Raw genomic sequence first — 17,481 nt, forward strand, 5'->3', positions numbered from 1 at the left:
GCAATACGACCACACTCCGGCCAGCGGGCACAACCGGGAACGGCGCGAAGGTCCCACCTCCCTTCGGCGCTTACGTGCGCTCCGTGACTACCGCGGCGGACACGGGGCCGACGACGGAGGCCGCATGCGCCCTGGCTTCCTGGAGGTCGCCCCCTCCCCCTGGCGGCTGCAGCGTCCGCACGGGGCGCATGCGTACATCCGGCGGGCGGAGGACGGCCCCGAGCCAGTGGAAAGATTTGGCCGAGCAAGTGAGCGGGAGCGGGCCGTTGGAGCGCGAGCGCGCAGGCGCGGCCGGCGTAGGGCCGCGACTCCGGAATCTCGGTGAGCCCCAGTCTGCGCCGCACCCCGAGCCGCAGCCATGGCCGCCTACAAGCTGGTGCTGATCCGGCACGGCGAGAGCGCGTGGAACCTGGAGAATCGCTTCAGCGGCTGGTACGACGCCGACCTGAGCCCGGCCGGGCACGAGGAGGCGAAGCGCGGTGGGCAGGCGCTGCGAGGTGCGGAGAGGGCCGGGGCAGTGGGTGGGGGCTGCGAAGGCTCGGGCAGGCGCCGCTGGGTGAGGGCCGCTTGGCCGCCCCCGCGCCCCCCCGGAGAGCCCCTTCTCTCCAACAGTTTATTTTACAGTTGAAAAAATGGGCCCAGGGTGGGGGATCGACTTGCTCAAGGTCACCCAGCGGAGTGTGAGGGGCAGTGCCAGGAAGAGGACCCGGGCGGTAGCCCCGCAGCTTACTGCGCTCTCCACGACACAGCCTTGAGAAAGTCCCCTTTTTCCTAGTCCGAGCACTTAGTAACTCGGGGACGGGTTGCTAAATGGGATGCCCGGTGTCTTCCAGCAGCTGTAACCAAGCCTACTCAGGAGGATGCTGGGGATCCTGGTGAAGCGGCAGGCCACATGCTTCCCCCCGCTGCGGGGGAGTGACGCGGCCCCCGGGGCCGGGGCGGGGCGGGGGGCGACCAGCAGGGTTCTAGGTACAAAGACATCCACGTGCTTGTGCAGAATGTTGTTTACCAGCATTCCGCAAATCCTGTGTCCAAAATGCGTCCACAAATGTAATTGAGTAAATGAATGATTTGAGTAGATCCTCTTCACAGCCCTATAAATTATACAGGTTTTATTCCCCTCCTTCCCATCCCTCCCTGGCCCTCTTTTCTAGTTGGGAAAGTGAGGATTGGAAAGATGACTTGTCCAAGGTCACATCTTATTCCTAGTCTGCCACCCTGGCCTCTGCTCTGGGGTTGAGTACCGGGTAAGTGCGAGGAACTGGTAGGCTGTTATGGGCAAAGGTGGAAGTGGCAATGAGATAAGCTGGCTTACCCAGGCTTGCCCCCGCTGGCAGACAGCTCTTTGTGATTTTGAAGCGCTAATAAGCATTCCCTGCTGCCAGCAATTCAAAGCGTCTCTGGACCGAGGAGGTGCTTCCACCAATCCTTCCCTGCTCCCTTTTAACCTCTGGACAAAGCAGCATTAAAAAGGGTCACTGATTCCTGGCTGATGTGAATCAGGTATTTGGCCCCAGTTTGCTCTCTCTAGCTTCTTGCCTTCACTGTAGATCCTTTAGAAATGAAGCAAAAGTTCGGAAAGTATGGGAAATGTAATCCTGCTGGGGATGTGTGTGAATACTTTGGGATGGCCTGGTGTGACCTCATACCGGTTAGGAGAGGCCAGGATAGGGAAAGTGCTGGTAAAGGAGGCCATTTTCCCTCCTGCTGTCTGGCAGGAAGAACTGTATGGGCCTGTGGTGGTTTGCAAATTGCAGCTGTCCTCTAAGACTGATCAAATGCCTTAACTTGTAATATCTTAAAATAACAGACCCTATTTCAGTTTTTAAGTAAATGTTAGTAGCATTAGTTTCAAAAGAAATCCCATTTAAAATTTTAATAACTGTTTAGGGGCATCACAGATGATTAAATAAAAAGTGAAAGACCAAAAGCAAAAACTGAATGATGAAGACCATATGAATAATCTAATACTGTAAAAGACCTAAAATAACATTAAATTCACTAGGGCTTTAAGTATTATAGGGTTTATAAAATCTTGAATGATTTCAGGAGGAAGCTACCAAGAACTGAGTTTTCCCATGCCGTCTTGCTCCTGGGGGCCGGATGGAGTCCACACTGCACAACACCAGCTAACCCCATCCCTGGGAGTGGCCTAGACTATGCTTTTGTTTGATGGCCAAGTTGAAGGAAGAGGATTTAGAGTTCTCTGTTAAGAGTTGTAAGGGGAACTGCTCTTTTCCTCGGGGACTGACTTGTGTATCCAATGTGCAGCACTCCATTGCAAGTGGAAAATGCAGTGAAACAACCAATAGCTTTTCAGCATGGGAGCTGAGGCTTGCGCTGTGGATACTCAATTCCCAGTGACTCCCTTTTATTGGGGAGCCATTCCTCCCCATAAGATTAGGGAGGGGATGGTAGGTGAGTCTACTCGCACTTGTCAGTGAGCCTTAGTGATGAAATCTGTGTCTTTTCCCTTGTGGATTGTGGTGAGTTTCTTGGTGATTAATTCTCCCTTCCCCCATCAGTGTAGTTCTTACGGGCCTTATTCTCAGTTGAACGGCTGGCAGGAAAATTCACTTCACATTTCATTAATTACTGTTGGCCACCTCAACATGAGGCAATGCGCAGGAAAGTTTGTGCTGAATTTCAAAGAGGGCCTTGTAGCCTCATGGAAGAAAACAGGAATGTTTTCCTGGTCCACTACTTAAGGAAAGGGCCATCTCCCCATTAAAGTGGGAGGGAGAATAACCGTTTGTGAAACATGAAGACAAATAGTTGTAACTTACTGGTTGGGCCAATATAACTTGATACCACCCCTCAGTAACTGCTGTGTATGGAGGAGAGGTTCATTTACAAATGCATCAGACAGTGCACAGCATTTGCTCTTTCTCCAATGAGTGGCTTCTCTTAAACTTGGTTTAACAATTGACGTAGGTAGATTATATTCTTTGGGTAGTGAGGTAATTTGACGATAGCAGAAAGGAACTGTGGATGAAGAGGTTGTGATGTGATTTCCAATACTCTAGGGAAGGTATAATTTCATGCAACAAACTAGTTTTATCAGCATCCTCTAAGAGCTCTTGCTGTGTCCTGATTGTTGAGAGTTCAAAATCCCATTTCTCCTAGACCAGAGGTAGAGAGGACTGAAGTATGTTAATAATCATCAATCAGAAGTGACAGTTCTAACTAAAATACAATCAGGATCCTTAGAAATTAGCAAACTATGGAGATAGCTAGAGGTGGTGGTTATGAGTTAGATTTTTTAAAAATAAATTTATTGATGTATTTATTTATTTTTGGCTGCGTTGAGTCTTCGTTGCTGGGCTCGGGCTTTATTTAGTTGTGGCGAGCGGGGGCTAACTTTTTGCTGCGGTGCACAGGCTTCTCTTGTTGCAGAGCACGGGCTCTAGGCGCACGGGCTTCAGTAGTTGCAGCACGTGGGCTTTGCAGTTGCGGCTCGTGGGCTTTAGAGTGCAGGTTTGGTAGTTGTAGCTCGTGGGCTTAGCTGCTCCGCTGCATGTGGGATGTTCCCAGATGAGGGCTCGAACCCATTTCCCCTGCCTTGGCAGGTGGATTCTTAACCACCGCGCCACCAGGGAAGTCCCCTGTGAGTTAGATTTTAGAGTCATACTACCTGGGTTTTAATCTCTTTTGTGTAATAGCTGTGAGCTCGGATAGTTTGCTTAACTCCTCTAGTTTCTATTTTCACCTGGTAAGATGGGTTGTAATGATGTAACCTTATAGGATTGTTATGAAGACTAAATAAAACACATACAAAGTACTCAGTCCAGTGCCTGACAGATGGATGGTAAGCTCTCTATAAGTACTAACTATTATATTTATTAAAAGATTCCAAGTTTTTTGAATCCTTACCTTGAAAGAATTAAAGCAAATAAATTCTTAAAGTGTGCTTAAGCACAGCACTCTGGGGATTAGGAAAAGTAGCCCAGATCTCAGGTTAGCTGGTTGACAGTACATTTGGGTTAGATGAATTATTGGGGAACCACTGGGTTAGATGAATTATTGGGGAACCACTGGGAAGTATATTGTCAACTGCAACATAAATCAACAGATTTTATCTTCCCCGAAGGCAGAATATTGTTTTTCCTGCTAGGGTGTACAAAATAAAATATTTAGCCAAATAATTTTCATTTGGGTTGTCTGTACATGACGAAATTTGTATGTAAGAAAATTCTGGCTCTAGGGAATTCCCTGGTGGTCCACTGGTTACAACTCTCACTGCCGAGGGTCCGGGTTGAATCCCTGGTTGGGGAACTAAGATCCCACAAGCCACATGGTGCGGCCAAAAAGAAAGAAAGAATTCTTGCTCTAGAGTGGACCTGATTAGCTTATCACTTTGAACTTATAATTTCCAGATGCCGGCTATGAGTTTGACATCTGCTTCACCTCAGTGCAGAAGAGAGCAATTCGGACCCTCTGGACAGTGCTGGATGCCATTGACCAGATGTGGCTGCCAGTGGTGAGGACTTGGCGCCTTAATGAGCGACACTATGGGGGTCTGACTGGCCTCAATAAGGCAGAAACTGCTGCCAAGCACGGTGAGGCCCAGGTAAAGATCTGGAGGCGCTCCTATGATGTCCCACCACCTCCGATGGAGCCCGACCATCCCTTCTACAGCAACATCAGTAAGGTATGAACAAACGGAGGTTTGGCTCGCTCCACCCAGGACTAGGGTGTTAGAATCTGGGCTTCACTCTTTTAGCTTTTATTAGGGTCTGCCTAGACCCACTGAGTTTCTAATTTATGATAAAATAGTTACTTGTTTTTTTCTTTTCTTTTCTTTTCTTTTTTTGGCTGTGGGGTTTGTGGGATCTTAGTTCCCCAGCCAGGGATCAAACCTGGGCCCTCGGCAGTGAAAGCACAGAGTCCCAACCACTGGACCACCAGGGAATTCCCTAAAATAGTTAATTGTAGTCCCCTTTCTCCAAGGAATGACCTCCACTTGTTAAAAGATTTAGTTAAGAGTTTATGTTGTTTATTTAAAAAGAATATATCTTTTTTACATCTACTGCCATGTTTTAAAAAAACCCATCCATAGCTGATAGGGCCTTCCTAAGCCAATTGCAAGATAAAGTGAATTGGTTAGAGCCTTGTAGCCTACCTTTTTTTTCTCCTTTCCTAAGTTATGTTTCTTTTGAACTGTCAGTCTTCCCTATAGAGGGTAATGGGGGAGGGAGGGGCAGGATAATAATTATCCCCTTTCCCAAGCTCTCAGTGCCCTGGTGAGAGACTTTCACCCATCACTTTGATCCTTCAGGGGATAAGAAATAGGCAGAATGGATGCAACTGGTAATAACTGATACACTTGGATTTTTTGTTGTTTAGGATCGTAGGTATGCAGACCTCACTGAAGATCAGCTGCCCTCCTGTGAGAGTCTGAAGGACACTATTGCCAGAGCTCTGCCCTTTTGGAATGAAGAAATAGTTCCCCAGATCAAGGAGGGGAAACGAGTACTGATTGCAGCCCATGGCAACAGCCTTCGGGGCATCGTCAAGCATCTGGAGGGTATGTACGTTTTTCAGAGGGGCCCTCAAAGAGGGCTAAAGCAGAACTGTCACTAATCTGGACTTATTTAGTACGAAGGAGACCTTCAGGAAAGGGCTGGACATGTTGATAGCCTTAGAGACAGGCCAGATTGTCTCCTAGTAGAAACACACTTTCTATCCTTGTCTCTCAAAGCATCCTCTGCAGAAGCAGAGGCGGCCAGACCCCACTGGGTGCTTATTGCACATGCAGAACCTCAGGTCCCACTTCAGACCTGACTGAGAAGATGCATCTATCACCCAGGTAATTCAGATACACATGGAAGTTTGAGATGCCCACCTCTAGACTAGGATTACCAGTCGAAACTGCTGATAAAAATCCTTCTTAATCACAACCTGGTACAACTCCACAGGTGAATCTCAGTTTGCATCTTAAATTGTTTCACCCAAGGGCCTAGAGGCCCAGATGTGCTGAGTTTTGGCAGCCTGGATGGACTACATAGGACATTTGAGATATGTATAGTCCAGCTTTACTATGGGCTTCCAGATCTCACTTTGGGAGACATACCTTTCATCCATTTTTCTTGCTTTTCAGTGACTGAGAAATAAGCTACGGGGGCATTCCTTGGGTGAGCGATCTACTATAACACAGATCATTACTGTTATGACAAATACCAGAAAGGTTGTCTTGTTTTAATTCCTACGAAAGTCCTTGGAGGACCTGTTTCCCCACCCGGAGAATGAATAGCAACGCTGGAGAGGTCTGTGGATTCATATCTTGCTTGACTGATCATAGCGGGGTGTATTTTCAGGTCTCTCCGAGGAGGCTATCATGGAGCTGAACCTGCCGACTGGCATTCCCATTGTCTACGAATTGGACAAGAACTTGAAGCCCATCAAGCCAATGCAGTTCCTGGGTGATGAAGAGACCGTGCGTAAAGCCATGGAGGCTGTGGCTGCCCAGGGCAAGGCCAAGAAGTGAGGTCGAGCAGCAGATTACTTTCCCAAGGATTACCCTTCCTCCCAAGCCCATCCATTCCTCTGCACCTCTCCCCTGCACACGTCACTGACGACATCTGTAGGCATCTTAAGCTGTAGCTGCGGATGGGGAGCAGTGGCTCCCAATTTCATTTTAGCCATTTTCTCTCTTGCACCCACTCCCTTCATACAGTCTAGTCAGAATGGCACCTCTGGGACATGGACCTCAGTCCAAGCCAAGGGAAGACTTATCCAAGAGCGTTGAGAGGTAGTAACTGGGGCGGGGCGTTGCTAGTGGTTTGTTTATTACTAAGGACCTGCTTGAGTAGGGGATAGGGAGGAACCATGCCAAGGTGTGACCAATGAGGAGAAGCAAGAGTGCCTATTTGTGTTCCCAGAGGCTAGCTGGGCACTGTTCTGTTCAGGTGACTGGGGGCTCTAGTCATTCCAGTGGAAGATGAATGTAACCTGCATGGTGATTCAATCAAACACTTCCTCCCTGACTCCAAAAGATTGGGATCAATCCTGAATGTTTATGTGTTGCATTTACTTTTACAAAAGAAAAATTTATATGTATATATAAATAAATTAAAAAAAAAACCCTTCTGGGGTTTCTAGTGGCGGTTGAAATATTCCCACATGTGGTCATCAGAAAATGAGCCATTCCTTACACCGTCATGGGATAAGCTTCTTGACTTCTAAGGTGTAGGAGCTCATCCTGCTGTGTGTTTTAGAATCCCTCCCCCGCCTTATCGTTTTATGGCAGCGGAATGCCTCTTGATCACATCCAAGTGTGTCTTTCACTGTGCCTGATTTCTGAACCATGTTCTAGTTGCTTGGCCCACCACTTAGGCCCAGTACTCATTTGAGCATAACTGTAGTAAATCTTTTTTCCAGGTCAGTATGATAAAGGAGTGATGTGCAATATTTTCTGTGTCATGTGTGGTATGTCTTATCTGAGGAAATCAACTCAAACATTCAACTTGAAATGTCTCTCATTACCCAAGTCCTTGTATGACAGATTAAGAGCTTTTAGGACAACCAGTCACAACTTTACATAGCCTGGTCCAAGTATCATGTATCTCATTGGGTTTTCCGTGTTGGAGAGCTGAACGCTGTATTCCTGTTGCCTCTCTACAGCTCTTGCTCAGTGGTGCTGGTTACCGAACACTGGAAAATCAAATTCTGAAACTAGTATGCCCTCTTTAGAGTAAGGTAAATGCTTGTTTACTAGACTTAAAAAAGCCAACCCTTTTTTTGTTAGTAACTTTTAAACTTGATTCACACCTTTCTTTTTGGCCCCTAAAATTTTAACCCTATCAGTCAACTAATTAACATCCTCAAAAGTTACACATGCAGGAGAAAAGGGATATACAGTCATCCCTTGGTATCTGCAGTGGGGGACTGGTTCCAGGACTCCTGTGGATACCAAAATTAACAGAAGCTAAAGTGCCTTATGTAAAACTAAGTAGTACAGTTGGCCCTCCGTATTCACAGGTGTCACATCCATGAATAGGGAGGGCCGACTAATTATATACGTAATAGGGAAGGGGCACTACTCACATTTACCTTTTCTCTAAGGCCTTTGAAAAGATCACTGGAACATGAGAAAGCCCATAATGCCTTTCTCTTCTAGTAGGAGCAAGCAACACCATCTATAAAGCTCTTATGAAGTGCCTCTATGCTAGCCATTGGGTGAGTACGTTACCTACATAATCTCCAATCTTGACAACCTCTGAAAGGGCTGGTATCCCCAGTTTACAGAAGAGGAAACATGCTGAAAACGATAACAGAAACTTGCCAGAAGGTACACTATTAAGTACTGGAACCCAGATGAATGTTACTGCAACTAAATCAAAGATTCTTATTCTAAAATTTAAGTACTTTTAAGCATCTTGCTTTTCAAGTTTAGTTTTTTATTTGATCTACACATTAATCCTAGGAAGACCTTTAGTAATTTAAGTCTCCAGTAGCCTGGTGGGATGTTAGTTTACTTAGCTGGTACTGAATCTTAGACCAGAAGTTGGTAATTTTGTTTGATCAAGTGCTCTTCACCCAAATCAGGCTGGATCAGCTTTGATTACTACTACTCTATGTCCTGACATCACTTGAGTTTACAGCAGTCTCCATTCCTTGCAACTTAGACTCCTGGCTAGAACTCCTGCCTTATGGGCAGGAAAATAACAGAAAGCCATCCTCATTTACCATTATGGCTAGGAGGCCAACAACTACTATCCCTCCAAGACAGTGTCTCTTGGCCAGAGTAGCACATCAGAATCACCTGTGGAGCTGAACAAACCCTTAACACCCACAGGTTCAACCATGAGATTCGTAAGCAGGGCTAGGGCACCTGCAGTCTTTTTTTCCCCTGCACTCCCCCTGCTACCCCTTTACCACTTACAGGCAATTTTGAAGTTCACCTAACCCAGGCTGAGAACCACTTTTCCAAGGCACAGAAAGTATATCCTCCCTGTCTCTAGATTAACAAATATCACCATTACTACATATCAATCACTGTTTGGGCATAGCTATTCAGTCAGCTATGAGTACGCTCAAAAAATTTTTATTGAGCATTTGCTACGTGTTAATCACAGTACCAGGTACTGGAGATTTGAAGGTAGAGAAGACAGCATGCTGCCCTTAAAGCTAAGGTAAGTAGGGGAGACACGCACACAACTAACAAACATGTAATACAATATTGCATGGTTAAGGGTGAGAAAATCTAACCTGGTTCGCAGCAAATCAGAAGGCCATTACCCAGTTGTTTCAAATGTTCTTCTTTATGACACTTTTTAAAATTACTGTTTGAAATTATAACATTTCCGTATTTGTTTACTTTTCATTTGTCTCCCCTCCCACCAATGGTCCCCCCCCACTAGAATGTAAGCTCCACAAGGAAAGGATTCTATCATGTTCACTGCTTTACTCCCTAGTTCCTGGAGCAGTGGTGGGCAGAGGAGTTGCTCAAATATATTTATATAATGAATGAATGATGTCCAACAAGCACTTATAATTAATTAACCAATGTCAATTTGGAGAGCCTCTAATTGCATGCCTGAGGTTTCTGTTCAATACTTGGAAAAATGAGGCACCATGGTACAGAAGGAAGGGCCCAGGCTTTACAGTAAAACAGATCTGAGTTTGAACACTGTTCTGCCTCTGGATGTCTGTGAGATTTAATAATTTTTCTAAGCCTTAGTTTACTTATCTGTAACGTGGAAATAATTGCTACTTTTCCGGGTCACTGTGAAGTTCAGAGATAACGTAAGTAAAATGGCTAACACTGTTGAGAAAATCAATTGGTAGCATCTTTCTGCAAGGCAATAAGGGAGAATCTAACCAAAAATTTAAATGTGCATATTCTTTTACTCAGCATTATACTGCTAGGAATCTGTTTTGCACAAGAATCATAGGCATGCACAAAGATATATGGTATAGGGATTTTCCCTGCAGCACTGTCTGTAAAAGAAAAAAAGTTTAAAAATATCTATCAATAGGAGACTGATTATATCAATACAAACTACACTGAAGTATCTAGCATTAAGTCCTGGCATTTAGTAGATACCTGATAGAAGGCAATCAGTTATATAATAACAACAATAATATATAACAGTAATATTGGCGTGTACTAACCACTTTTATACATTTCCTCATAATAATCCTATGAGGTCATACTATTCCAGATGAGGAAACAGACTTAAAGAAATAAAAATAATTTGCTCAAGTATCAGTTCAACATCCTGATTGTTATAGTACAGCATATTATTATTTTGCAAAATGTGACCACTGGCGGAAACTGGAAAAAGTGCATAAGGGATCTCTGTATTATTTCTTAAAACTGCAATTACTTACAATTATGTCAATAAAAATTTCAATCAAAAAAAACCAAAACGGGCTTCCCTGGTGGCGCAGTGGTTGAGAGTCCGCCTGACGATGCAGGGGACACGGGTTCGTGCCCCGGTCTGGGAAGATCCCACATGCCGCGGAGCAGCTGGGCCCGTGAGCCATGGCCGCCGAGCCTGCGCGTCCGGAGCCTGTGCTCCGCAACGGGAGAGACCACAACAGTGAGAGGCCCGCGTACCGAAAAATAAAATAAAATAAAATAAAAAAAACAAAACAATGTATAACCCGGCTTAAGGCAACGAGAGGACACAAACCCAGGTGGGATGACTCCAAACCTTACCCCAACCATTCTCACTTCACAGAGAAGACATGGGCTCCCTAATAACATCTCAAGAAGTGACATAATTCATCTCTCCTTTCATTCTCTCTGCAACCTCCCCATGCTTAACCCTCATCCTTTGCTTGTCCTCAAGCTTGTGTGTACATTCCTGATTCTGCACTTTGCTTGGGCTTCTCTCTCTGCTCTGAATATCTTCACCTCACTTATCTTAAGTTCTTTAATTCCTCTCACTTCATGTTACAAATCCTTTCCTGGCCACTTCACATGATAGTGTTCTGTACCTCTTTTCAATTCAGATTTAACATTTCCTGGAGTATCTACTGTATCAGTAATACTTTGTTTACCAAATTACTTTCAGAATTACTAACATGCTACCTGAATCACCACATGTGTCCCATAATTTTCACTAAACCATAATCTCTCTAAATGAGGAAATGTATATAAAGTACTTAACCTAGTGCCTGACACATAGCAAGTACTCAATAAGCAAAAGTATGTACAACAGAATATACAAAAAAGATTGGCAATTAGGCATTGTCTAGAGCAAGAAAGCACGTAACACATGTCTGTTAATCGGTGCCACCAGGCAAGACCCTGCTCTAAATGTCATGACACTGTTTAGATTCTTTTCCCTACTCAATATAATAGAAACCATAAAATTCTTTTCGTAAAAATGTTTTCTTTTTCACAGCAAAAAATACATATTTATAAGACTGTCAGAAAGAACAGGCTATTTCCACCATCATACAGTTGGTTTGCTGGTGCCTCCAAAAGAGAAATTTATCACTCAAGAGGATGAAATCCACTGAACGATTCACATGAAAAATGTTTTGCCTATAGAGTAAGATTTTTCTAGAGGTGGCTGCTGGCCAGCCCCAGGTGCCTGAATGAAGACAACAGCACCCTGATGTCACGTTCACACATGTACTCTTGGAAAGAGCTTACTCCTGTGCATGGGGTAAAGTGTGGCTTCTTAGGTCTGTAAGAATTCAGGCTGTACTCGGGCCACTTTCCGGAATTCTTTAGTGTGGGTCTTAGGGCACTGCATCTCACACCAGCTGATGGGAACCATCTGGACACCTGGAAGGGAAAAGGTGGAGTTGGAGATGGGACCCCAAATATTTGCTTGAGACCCTTCTCTTTTCAGCTGGGTATGAACTGAAGTGTCACCAAGCTGCCTAGTGAACCTCACCTCATACAGAAAAAAACCTTGTTTATTCCACTGATTTATGGAGTGAGTGCCTCTTTTCCTTAGATTATATAAGGAGAATCATTCTAATCTCAGTAGTAAGTATCTACACTAGTATTGCTTTTTAGATAATTAAAAAACAAGGGAAATGAGGGAAAACAATGGACTAATCCCAAACCCTAGCTCCCAGGTAAAGGTAAGCATGTGGAAGCATGGACAAACTCACCCGATTCACTGTGGGCCACCACCACTCCCAGCTCATTTTCAGCAGTGGTTAGGAGGTAGTTGGACTGCGCATCACCTAGGGAGATCTAGTCACATCACACTGGTAAAGGAAAACAGAGTTATAAGCCATCCCTCCCATAGCCACTTGAGTGGTTTCTCTACTTCCATTTCTTCTTTTGACAAAGGACCACAAGTCTGAGGGGAATAAAGGATACCACTTTGGCCAAGACAATGTCCCCTGGGCGGAAACTCTTATAAATTTCAACCTGTAAAGAAAGAACAGGAGTGTTAAGTGAAAGCTCCGAATCAGGTCTACATGAAACTATTAACACCCCTGGCAGAACCAGTCAACTTCTAATCTCAGAGGGTGGAAGTCATCACTACTCAAGTCAATCAACAACTTTTATTGTTTCTGTGGCATCATCACATAAATGAAAGATTTTGAACTCAGTAACCTAATCAGGAATCTGACTTGGACAAAAGTACTATAGTTGCTCTGAAAGGCTCCAGAGTAAGTCTGAGGAAACAGCAATGAATAAATACGTGGCTTCAAAGGCAAAGAGTAAACTAGCCCCTCTCTGGTCAACAAAGTGAACAAAAATGATATGAAGAGGAAAGGGACAGTGAAGTGAATTCCACACCTTCCAGAAGGGAACACCTTAAAATTCCTTGGACTCCACATTTCCATAGACCTTTCAAATTCACTGGAATAATTTAAAAGGATTGAGATTCCTAAAGCCATGAAAAAAAAAAAGAACCAACCAACAAACCTTGTCTTTTTCAGTAGCTCGGACGTCTTCCTTGCTATAAAGAAAAAAGAATTAACAGAAAGGTTAATTATCTGTGAGAAAGAATTATCCTGCAGACTCCTGGCAGACAAAGAGCTACAACAGCAGAGAGAATAAGTCCTAATGGGGACCCAGCGGCCACCCAGAGGAGCAGGGTGAAGATGTATCCCTAGTCTTCTCCTGGAGGAGAAAACCACATTTCCCATTCTTGGATCACACAGAGCAGCAGTATCAATACCTCCCACTAGAGAAAAGTGGATCAGATTTAGCTGGGAAGGATAAGGAACTTCACTGCCTTAGGAGAGCTTGAACAGAAGCACCACAGAACAACACAGAATCCTGACGGTGGAAAGAGCCTCAGATGTTAAATTATCTAGCTCACGAGAATTGTTTGTCCCTTCTCAAGAATCCATAGGAAAAAATTTACCATTTCACCCACTACCCTTTTTATTGTTTTACAGTCCTTGGGTTTAATTGATATTAAATTCAAGAAAGAAAGGTACTTCCTAAAATGCTTTCTACTTTGTTTGATATGAATCATCCCTACAATGCTAATCTCCAGCTTAGCTCAACCCTTTTTGTTTTATTTAAAGCCCTATCTCATTAATATTTTCCTTTTGTCCTAACTCACATGTTTTTAACGTTTTCTTTGGCTACTACCTGGGGAGAATCAAAGCACAAAGGAAGAGAGAAATGGGCAGGAATAGAGAATGTAATTGTTCCTAAAAATTCCAGGCTCCCATTCTATCCTAACCTCATTCCAGGTGCTGAGGCAAATATGAAGACAAAAATACTTCTTACCGGATAGTTCCTCGAAAAGAGTTCTTAAGCGGTGTGGACCCCACATATAGGATGTGTACTTTGGCAAAGCGTGAATTGATGCTAGAGACCTGTGCAATAGAGAAAAGAGCAGCACTAGAGTGAGTATTAGTCGTTGTCAGCTGAAGGAGGCGGGAATAAACTAGGATTTTGGTCCAAGCAACCCTACTAAGTATAGAAGTTAAGACAAGTTAACTCCTACTTATCCCTGTATAAGTCATATTTGTAAAGTGGAATAAGAGCCACTCTGGCCACTTAATAGAGTTACTGTGGAAATTAAATAAGATGGAATAGGTTTTGAAAAATATACAAGTCTAACATAAATACACAAGGGTATTTATAGTATATAGCAAATCTAGCTAGACCTTTAACAGATCTTACTATGAGCCCTGTAGTGTGAACAGAATTTAAGTCTCCATTTCAGCTGCTGCATAATATTTAGATCACTGCCTCTCCAGTTATTTTCAAAATAACACATACATTCTCTCTCCCGTTCTGTTTTTTTTTAAATTTGGCATGCTTCGCAGCTTGCGGGATCTTAGCTATCTGACCAGCGATTGAACCCACGCCCTCAGCAGTGAAAGCTCGGAGTCCTAACCACTGGATCGCCAGGGAATCCCCACATAGATTTTCTGCTGGAGAAATTTATAGAGAAAAACTAAGAGCTGCAAGTTAATTTAACTGGCAGAGAGTGGGGATGGGCAGGGAGTACTGATATATTATAGTTACTGACCAGTACCGCATTAATGTGTACTTTCCCTCAAAGACTATCAAATCTTTTGTTTCTCTGCAGAAAGAGTTTTGCTTCAGTTGTTCAAAAATGGGCCTTCTGGGACTTCCCTGGCGGCGCAGTGGTTGAGACTCCGTGCTCCCAGTGCAGGGGGCCCGGGTTCAATCCCTGGTTGGGGAACTAGATGCCACATGCATGCTGCAACTAAGAGTTTGCATGCCACAACTAAGAAGCCCGCATGCTGCAACTAAGGAGCCTGTGAGCCACAACTAAGGAGCCTGCCTGCCACAACTAAGGAGCTAAGCCACAACTAAAGGAGTCCTCGAGCTGCAACTAAGGAGTCCACATGCTGCAACTAAGGAGCCCACCTGCTGCAACTAAGACCCGGCACAACCAAATAAATAAATACTAAAAAAAAAAAAAAAAAAAAAGGGCTTCCTTATCACCCTTTGGTGCCCGTCTCCCAGACAAAAGTAAAAAATTACAAACTCAGGGAATCAGCTCTGTGAAAGAACTATGCAAGCTTGAACTTGACCTCATTGATCATTATCCTAGAAATCTCTAGACCAGCATAGTCCAGTAAAACTTTCTGTGATGATAGAAATATTCTGTGTTGACCAATATGGCAGCCACCAACCACCTGTGGCTACTGAGCACTTGAAATGTACCTAGTGGAAGTGAGAAAATAAATTTTAAATTTTGTTTAATTTTAATTTATTTAAATTTAAATGGCCATATGTGGCTACTGGTTACCATATTGAACAGTGCAGCTCTACAATGATCATTATTTCAGCATTGGACAGTATCCTAAGCAGGGAGGTTAGGACCAACTTACCTTACAGGTTACAATAGCTCCCACATCTGGCAGTAATTGGGACTCTGTTTCTCTCATCACAGATATGACAGGAAGCTACAGAGAGAACAATAAAACATGAATATCCTTGCTAAGTCTTGGGTAAAAGTGTCTGTGGCTTGAGAATAATATAGGAATGCCATGGGCCACAGTTGAGGTCACAAGTGCAGGTGGACTACAGATTCATTTGCAGTCCAGAGCAGAAAGCCTTAGACATTTTAGGCTATAGGATGGCCAAGGGGCCACAGGAAGAAAGCTGCTAGAAGACATAATCTAACCATTTCAGACGACTTGTAAGTTTTCTGGTGATTTTCTTAGAGCTTTTTGGCATACAACTATATTGCCTGTAATCACGGATAATGTGACTCTTTCCTCCAAAGTTATACCTTTCTTTCTGTTTGTCATTTTATTGGACAGGCTAGAATTTCCAAATAAATGTTATATAATAGCATACATAATAGCACCTTGTTCACTATGCCTCAGCTCTCCTGGTCTTTTTTCAGTTTCATGAATTCACTAAATTTCTTCCCATCTCAGGATCTCTATCCAACCTGTTCTTTATGCTCACCCACTCAACTCTTATTTATCCTTTATTCAGGATAAATATAAATATTCAGGTTAAAGATTCAGGTTAAATGTCACTTCTGACTAGGGTGGGTTTGCCTATTACATGTTCTCATGGTACCCCGTAATATGCTTTCAGAGCAGGAATCACATTTGTAAGCATACATTCATTTGAGCATATATTTGCTTACAGTTTGTGTTTGTGCCCCCGATTAGAGACCATGTGTATTTGGCTCATTACAACATCCCTAGAGGTCAGCACTGTGCCTGGCACATGAAAATGCTCCATAGATAGCTATATGTATAGCTATGAAATGAACAAACTTTCAAATCCTAAGGAAATTCCCAAATTGATCGAATAAAAAGTCTCTCATTTTATAGATGAGGAAGAACCTAAAACCAGAGGGTTTAAGTTTCTTATCTAAAGCAGAATCAAGGTTTAGTCAATACTGAAGTGTTCTAACTCTGAATCCTCTTTCTACTACGCTCCTTTAAGCTGCTCCTTCAAGAACTGCTTATCTGATCCTGAGCTAATCGTGGATCAGCCTCTGGAACCAGGGAGAATAATATTACTCATGCATTCAACAAACATCTACTGAGCATTTATCTTGTGCTAGGTGCGGCGGTTATGGAGTCTACGGGAGAAGGGTCTAATGGGGAACTTATTGATATAACTGAGTGTTTAATTACATGCTGAGCTAAGTGCTTAGAAAGGGAAGAATACAGCTCTTTGTGAGTGCTCAACAAAACAGACAAAAACAAAACTTTTTTCGACTAGTGGCTAGGACAGCTTCTCTGAGAAAGTGATACTAGTGAGGCTATCTGAAGGGTAGGTAGGAATTGAATAGGCTAAGGAAGAGAGGAGCGTGTTCCAGTCGGCGTGTGTACAAAGGCTCTGTGGCGCACTGGCGACACTGAAAGAAGCCAGTAGTACTAGATAGCAGAGGGTGAGGCGCGGGTAGCGGAGCGAGATAAAGTCGGAGAGGTAGGCGACATTCGGACAGGATTCAGCTCACTGCAGGGCTGAGCTCGCCTCCACTCTTCCCCCAACTTGCTTCCCCGAGTGTCAGCAACACAACCAAGCCGGACCAACAAAACTGTTCTGTGATGGCTAAGTGCCCGGCAGCGGGGACCACAGCTGTTCAAACTTAAGAGACCAACTTCTTTTACTGAACGAGGCACTGAAGACGCGCCCGCAGGTCCCCTGCCTAAGCACTGCGAAGTCAAAGGCAGCCTAAGAAAAAGGCAGAGACGGAGAAGAGGGGAAGCCGCCCCCTTTACCGCGCCGTTCTCGCTGCTCTTTATCAGGCAGCCAGCAAGCGACGAAAAGATGTAGCCATGCCGGGTGTAGGTGCCGCTGCCGGGGCTGCCCTCTTCCAAGTTACACAGACGTTCGCCTGCGGAAAAAACGCTGCATCAGCCACGGGTCCGCAGAAGCTGTTGGTCGTCGGGCCTTCCTGCCTCCGTCCCTGCCCAGGATTCGCTCTGGGCACCGCTGACTTACCGGGGATGCAGTACCTCACGGGTGGCGCCATGACTGCCCCTGTCCCAAGTCCGGAGGAAAATGAAGCCGACCTCTCATTGGCCAACATCCAGGTGCAGTTCCGCAGTAAGAAGCGTGCCAATTGGTGAGCTTTATCACGTGAC

At 44.4% G+C, this 17,481-nt stretch overlaps 2 protein-coding genes across 4 annotated transcripts; one reads left to right on the forward strand and one right to left on the reverse strand.

The window, feature by feature from the left end:
* The first annotated feature begins 238 nt into the window (after positions 1-238).
* PGAM1 (phosphoglycerate mutase 1) lies at positions 239-7,410 on the forward strand. Of its 2 annotated transcripts, none has more exons than XM_060125497.1 (4): positions 239-479; positions 4,377-4,651; positions 5,347-5,527; positions 6,318-7,410. In XM_060125497.1, exons 1-4 carry the CDS (start codon positions 359-361, stop codon positions 6,485-6,487), a joined length of 747 nt encoding a protein of 248 aa, XP_059981480.1. In that variant the 5' UTR covers positions 239-358; the 3' UTR covers positions 6,488-7,410. The 2 variants fall into 2 exon arrangements, with proteins under 2 accessions (XP_059981480.1, XP_059981479.1); XM_060125496.1 differs by having other exon boundaries at positions 241-497.
* A 3,915-nt stretch (positions 7,411-11,325) lies between these two features.
* On the reverse strand, positions 11,326-17,425 carry EXOSC1 (exosome component 1). Of its 2 annotated transcripts, XM_060125498.1 has the most exons (8): positions 17,339-17,425; positions 17,116-17,231; positions 15,253-15,327; positions 13,670-13,758; positions 12,851-12,884; positions 12,296-12,346; positions 12,082-12,166; positions 11,326-11,746 (listed from the first exon to the last, which is right to left on the reverse strand). In XM_060125498.1, the coding sequence occupies exons 1-8, from the start codon at positions 17,367-17,369 to the stop codon at positions 11,640-11,642; spliced, it is 588 nt and encodes a 195-aa protein (XP_059981481.1). In that variant the 5' UTR covers positions 17,370-17,425; the 3' UTR covers positions 11,326-11,639. The 2 variants fall into 2 exon arrangements, with proteins under 2 accessions (XP_059981481.1, XP_059981482.1); XM_060125499.1 differs by lacking the exons at positions 15,253-15,327; positions 17,116-17,231; positions 17,339-17,425 and having other exon boundaries at positions 12,847-12,884; positions 13,670-13,715.
* Positions 17,426-17,481: the final 56 nt, after the last annotated feature.

This window comes from Lagenorhynchus albirostris, chromosome 16 (genome assembly GCF_949774975.1).
Source record: "Lagenorhynchus albirostris chromosome 16, mLagAlb1.1, whole genome shotgun sequence".
In the NCBI taxonomy this organism is placed as follows: Eukaryota; Metazoa; Chordata; class Mammalia; order Artiodactyla; family Delphinidae; genus Lagenorhynchus; species Lagenorhynchus albirostris.